Genomic DNA, 6,098 nt, shown 5'->3' with positions numbered 1-6,098 from the left:
AATTAATCCAATCGACCCCAACACGACATGGATTTCAGCTACGTCACGCGTAATATATCCCCACTCCTGCATTGGCTTGGTATCTCACTATATATATCTCCTTTAATTCGCACGATTAACCGAGACGTGATGTGATGACCGAGTACAATAAGTGGGTGTTTTGCACGGTGGATGACGGTGAAATCGAGCGTTTTGGGTGGGGGAAACATCAGAAAACCCGCGCGAAACAGGGGGAGATGGGGGGAGCCGCGCGCGGATGACCGTGGAGTAAAGAAAAGAGCAAGCTCCCGTGTTCTCCGGTGTTTGACTGCTACTCAGGCCGGCGCGCGCCGCTCCGTGCCGCGTCGTCGCACACGAACGATCCGGCGGTGTCGGTGACAACGATTCGAGATGAATTGACATGTTGAGACTGAACCAGACACACTGTCAACTAAACAAATCTTCTTCTTCCTTTCCAGGATCTTTTCTGCGATCGAAGACGCGTATACGTATGGGCGTGGCTAGCTTGGCTGGCTTTGAATATTACTACGCACTGACTATGGCGTTGGAAGGGAGGCATGGAATAACTGAATTCTGGAGCACGCCAACATATGCTCTCTCGCTGCATGCATACGGCGCGGGCAATTAACTCCACCCCGGGGTCGCATGCTGCATGCAGCTAGTAGCAGTGCAGTACAGTACAGTACAGTACATTCCAACCAGCTAACCGTATTCAGAACGAGAGAGAGAGAGTGGGGTGAGGCAGCCGGCAACTGTACCCTGCCTTTTCCCCTCGACTCTCTCTTTCTCTCTCTCGCAGCAGCAGCAGCAGCTGCAGCCGCAGCCGCGTTGCCGTGTGCGCGTGTTGGTGGCTGGCTACCTCTCCAACTCACGCGCACACACACACATCTCTTTTCCTCTCGGTGCGATACGAAGCGAGAGCGAGAGAGAGAGAGAGAGGAGGCAAAGGCAATAAATGGAAGCTTAGGTGAGCGCAGGCTCCATGGCGGCGTGGCAGGGCCTCTCTGTCGCCTCACCGTCTTAACTCGCGGCAGCGCAGCGAGCTGAGCTGAGCTGATCCGGCCGCCGCGGATTAACTCCTCCTGGCCGCGCGTGCTAGCTACTAGCTAGTGGTCTACACGATCGAGAGAGAGGTTTCGGTTTCTTGATCGGTTCTTGATCTGCTGCTGCTGCTTCGTGGTGGTCGTCTTCTTCTTCTTCTTCTTCTTCTTCTTCTTCTTCTTCCCTAGCCGGGGGTACGTACGGCCGCCTATGGATTTGGGCGCATGGCGGGGTTCCCTCTAGGCGGAGGAAGCCACAGCCGAGACAACCCGGCGCCGCCCGTCCCGCCGGTGCACCCCGCCGACGCCGCCTCGTTCCTGTACGCCACGAGGGGCGGGAGCTTCCAGCTATGGCAGCAGCAGGAGCAGCAGCCGTTCTACGCCTCCAACATCATCCGCTTCGCCGATGACGCGCCCCCGGCGCCGTCGTTGGCGGGGGCGTCGTCCTCGTCCTCGTCGCGCGGGATGCGGTCGAGCGGCGGCGGGGGCGGTGGCGGCGGCGGCGGCATCAGCTGCCAGGACTGCGGCAACCAGGCCAAGAAGGACTGCACCCACATGCGCTGCCGCACCTGCTGCAAGAGCCGGGGCTTCGCCTGCGCCACCCACGTCAAGTCCACCTGGGTCCCCGCCGCCAAGCGCCGCGAGCGCCAGCAGCAGCTCGCCGCGCTCGCCGCCTCCGCCGCCGCCACCGCCGGCGGCGCCGGCCCATCTCGCGACCCCACCAAACGCCCCCGCGCGCGTCCCTCCGCCGCCACCCCGACGACCTCCTCAGGTATATACTAGAGCTTAGCTTAGCCATGGCGCGCGCGCTGTATCTAACCGCGTTGATCGATCTGCTGGGTGTGCAGGAGATCAGCAGATGGTGACGGTGGCGGAGAGGTTCCCGCGGGAGGTGAGCTCGGAGGCGGTGTTCCGGTGCGTGCGGCTGGGGCCGGTCGACCAGGCCGAGGCGGAGGTCGCGTACCAGACGGCCGTCAGCATCGGCGGCCACGTGTTCAAGGGCATCCTGCACGACGTCGGCCCCGAAGCCCTGGCGGTCGCCGGCGGCGGCGGCGCCAGCGAGTACCACTTCCGCCTCACCGGCGACGGGTCCTCGCCGAGCACCGCCGCGGCCGGCGAGGCAGGCTCCGGCGGCGGCGGCAACATCATCGTGTCATCGGCTGTGGTGATGGACCCGTACCCGACGCCCGGGCCCTACGGCGCGTTCCCCGCCGGCACGCCGTTCTTCCACGGCCACCCGCGGCCGTGACCGGTGCCCACTCCGGTCGCCGGCCGGCCGTCCGGCCAACGTCGCCGCCATGCTGTAACGCCACTACAATCTCTCACTCGCTGCAACTGTCAATTGCTTTGGTCGATCTCGATCTCTTGAGAATTCTTAGCTTCTGATCTCCCTTTGATATCTCGTTGCATAAATTGATGTGTTTTCTTCTAGAGCCTAGCTTAGCTTAAATTAGGCAGGCGAACCCTTTAGACTCTTGTTTGCTTCTCTTCTTGGGAGCCATTTGATATGAGCAATTAATACACTCGTTTCCTAGCAAGAATGATTGGAAGCTTCCCAACAGTTAGGAGCTTGGGGGAAAGCACCCTCTCTCTTTAGCTTAAGCTTAGCTTGATGATTTCCACCGTGCACTGTTCATCTTCTTCCTTCATTCCTGCTGCTTGATTGAATTGATACTAGTAATTCTTGGTATTGGTGTACTATACTCCATGTAGAATAAGGCTAATAAGGTTTCTTTGCTTTTACTACTCCATGTTGTACTCCATGTAGTATGTGAGTACTAACACCATGAAGTATATGTGAGATGTGAGTACTACTAGCTTCCATAAGGTTGACACCTTCGCTTTACTATAGCATGCCCCTTTGCTCTCTTGAAAAGCTGAGCCCTAGAAACCTAGTTGGCTTTAATTGGTAGCTCGTGGATCCTAGATATCGCATCGTCTTAAGTTAATTGGGGTGTTTGCGTTTGTTTATGCCTGTGATTATATTACTACTAGCTAGTTGTAGATGAGAGAGAGAGGGACAGAGAGATTCAGTCATCGTATGCTCATGGGAGAGAGAGACAAAGTGAGTGAGTGAGAGAGGAGACAAACGAAAGGAGCAAATGATCATCTATCTGGTCGGGAGCCGTGACCGATCGAGCCATGCGCCGATCCCTTGCTTGATTTCGTGATGGGTTTTTTATTGTTTCCGAGTTTTACAATTGCAAGGGGGGTGAGATGATGACTCGCACATTCTCGTGTTCTTCATCCGATCGATCTCTGACATATGAACATTGTCTCGTTGATCCCATCACATCAGGCAGCGAATATATATTTGTTTGGCCTTTTGTCCATCATCCTAGGTTGCTAGCGTACATTGCCTGGGTTTGGTAACTATTGTTGCACAGGGAATTAACCTATTCAGGCATGACTTTTTTTACACTACTTTAGCAAGGAATGTACTGCTCTTCTGTTTTTAACAAGAAATAATATTCAATTTCATGCTTCATCTCACAATGCCGATAATTAATGTCTACTTTCAAAAAACAATATATATAGTTGAGGTGGTAAAATACTACCCGGTTATTCTATTGTTTGTGGTCAAATAAATCACATAATATAACTTGTATAAATTTTTAATGGGCTTCCAGCTTGTTTGTTTTTGTACATGTGATGTTATTGGTTTTTCCTGAAGTATATGTAGGAATCCATAACAAAGCTTTGCAAAATTTTAGAAATATCACATGGTAAATATATATGACATGTTTAGGTAATATATGTAAACTTTTCTTCTACTGCCTATTAATCATCTTCATTTATGTTTTCTTTTTGCAATCAGTGGTGGTGACATGATATTTAATAGTAATGTGTTTGATTCTGTATTGTTAGCTAGTACTGAATGGTTATTTATAGCTTGTCATACTGAATATATATCATCACTTCGCAAAGCACATTGTACATGTATTTATGTGGCAAAGATACACAAGTAGTTAAGCTCATTCACTGAAACACTAGTAAAAATAAAAACTTACTACTAGTTTTTTTTGAAACCGTAAAACTTACTACTAGTGGTGCTCGTCTAGATTCATAGTTAGATTTTTTTTTTTTGGATGGAGGGTGTAAGGTGTAGACTTCATTTTGGCTCACATTAAGTCTCCTGTACGTTATTAGACTAATCTGGTTAGTAGTGTGTGTGTGTGTGTATATATATATATATATAAACACACACACACATACATATATATGTTCGATTCATGTGTAGTATGTCTAAAAAACACATGATCAGAGTAATCTGATTAGTAGTAGTAGGTCTCCTTTGCGTTTATGCTGTAATTCATCCAAAAATTAATGGCCCATATATCTAGAATATATAATACCTATTTGCCAGCTATATATATATATATATATATATATATATATATATATATATATATATATATATATATATATATATATATATATATATATATATATGCAATTTTAAAGCTCATTTGTCAAATACAATATGCTGAACTATATTGATTTTTTATGTCTTCGACAGTTACTGGTTGCTTACACCAGTACTAGTATATGTTCCCATTGCATCATTTTACGGCGGTGTATCTGTTAGTCCATTTGAGATTCTTGCGTGCTCCACAAAGAAAGCAACCTGGGCTGTCATTCTAATCCGCTTCTAGCTTTATGCTACTGTGTCAATGAGAAGATTCTGCCAAACAGAAATGATTGCATGCATTTTCACATATAGTATATTATTCGTTCTCGACGCTTATAAATTAAATTAAGGTTGTTAATCAATATCTCTATTTGTCGTTGAATGCATGTGCATCCTGGTAAGTGCCTCTTCGAACACTGGGAATTTTATGCTATAATTTACACATTGCTAGTTTTATATAGGACTATTTGAGTTCAGTGTGAGGGATACTCTTTAGACAAGATTATGGGCGGAAATTACAATTAATTAATTAATTCTTAGACAATTATAAATTCTTGCTTTGGCATTGACAACTGGTTCTACTTTCACCTTGCAAACTTTTTACCCCTAGACAATTAAAAGTAATTACTGCCACACGTTTGTACGTGCTAATGTCTAAAATTGTTACTCCATTCCAAAATATAGTAATTTAATTAGAATAAAATTATACCTATCCTATTGCTACTGCTATGAATCAGGATATAGTATTATGATTGGTTTAATCAATCGCATCCTAGATTACTATATTTTTTAAAACGGAATTATTTGGACCTTGGTAGATTACTATAGTTGTGTGCTGGTCGCATAATTTCCTGCTCCTACGTTGTTTGTTCATTTCAACTTATTTTTTCACGGGCGCATATAGTGTGCTTGGAGGGCTTCTTTTATGCGGTTAATAAGCTCAAGACGTGTGACCGATGTAGCGTGAGACTGAATTTCTTTTCTTAGTTCCATTCTTTTCAACTAGTTTGTCGGATCTTTGCCATGGAATATCCGCTCAACTCATCTAAAAATACATTTTTTTAAAAAAAAATAACTTTTCTACCACATTATATTGTTCATACCACATGTTCTAAGCTACTAGATTTATCTAAGTAGATCATCCGTGGCAATAATCCAATAAGCAGTATGTCTGTTTTGAAATTAAGTTGTAAATTTCAAAATTAGTTGCAACTTAAACAATCTACCACCACCACCAATAACCAGGATCCTGATCTCTCTTATGAACGTGAAAGTGGGCAAGGAGCATCTCGTACTCCCTAGCTAGCTATAGCTATCGTAAGACAAATCTTTGCTTTGGGCAAATATATCCTCGGTTATGATTAATAACTAAAAATATGCTCTGGATGATCTCTTGGCACCAGAGACCGGCTGCATCTTGATCTCACAATTAACTCCTCAGTCTCTTTCGGAACAAATTCGCGTCTCAGTTCATTTAACACTCACCGATCACGGCTCGCTCCCGATCCCAATGGACCACTGCTTGCGGCCGGCTGCAGAGATTAGATTGATCGTAACATGCAAAACTTGTGAGAAGGCACCAACCACAATGTGTGTGTGCCCATAATTAGGGCATGCCAAGTCTACCACTGTACAATGTGTACACC

General features: G+C 46.5%; 1 protein-coding gene across 1 annotated transcript; it reads left to right on the top strand.

Moving 5' to 3' along the window:
- Nucleotides 1-754: 754 nt before the first annotated feature.
- On the top strand, nucleotides 755-4,213 carry LOC127759585 (protein SHORT INTERNODES 1). The gene is made up of 2 exons (XM_052283997.1): nucleotides 755-1,812; nucleotides 1,889-4,213. The coding sequence occupies exons 1-2, from the start codon at nucleotides 1,266-1,268 to the stop codon at nucleotides 2,287-2,289; spliced, it is 948 nt and encodes a 315-aa protein (XP_052139957.1). The 5' UTR covers nucleotides 755-1,265; the 3' UTR covers nucleotides 2,290-4,213.
- The last annotated feature ends 1,885 nt before the right edge of the window (nucleotides 4,214-6,098 follow it).

Source organism: Oryza glaberrima, unplaced genomic scaffold (genome assembly GCF_000147395.1).
Source record: "Oryza glaberrima unplaced genomic scaffold, OglaRS2 ChrUN-Ctg54, whole genome shotgun sequence".
NCBI classification, from domain to species: domain Eukaryota; kingdom Viridiplantae; phylum Streptophyta; class Magnoliopsida; order Poales; family Poaceae; genus Oryza; species Oryza glaberrima.
Note: the sequence above shows the minus strand (reverse complement) of the source record. Positions and strands in the feature narration are given on the sequence as shown.

Bases quoted from the DNA above. Each gene is read 5' to 3' on its own strand.
- LOC127759585 (XM_052283997.1), top strand. From the start codon at position 1,266: ATGGCGGGGTTCCCTCTAGGCGGAGGAAGCCACAGCCGAGACAACCCG. The intron at 1,813-1,888 runs GTATATACTAGA...CTGGGTGTGCAG, and splicing joins CACCCCGACGACCTCCTCAG to GAGATCAGCAGATGGTGACG.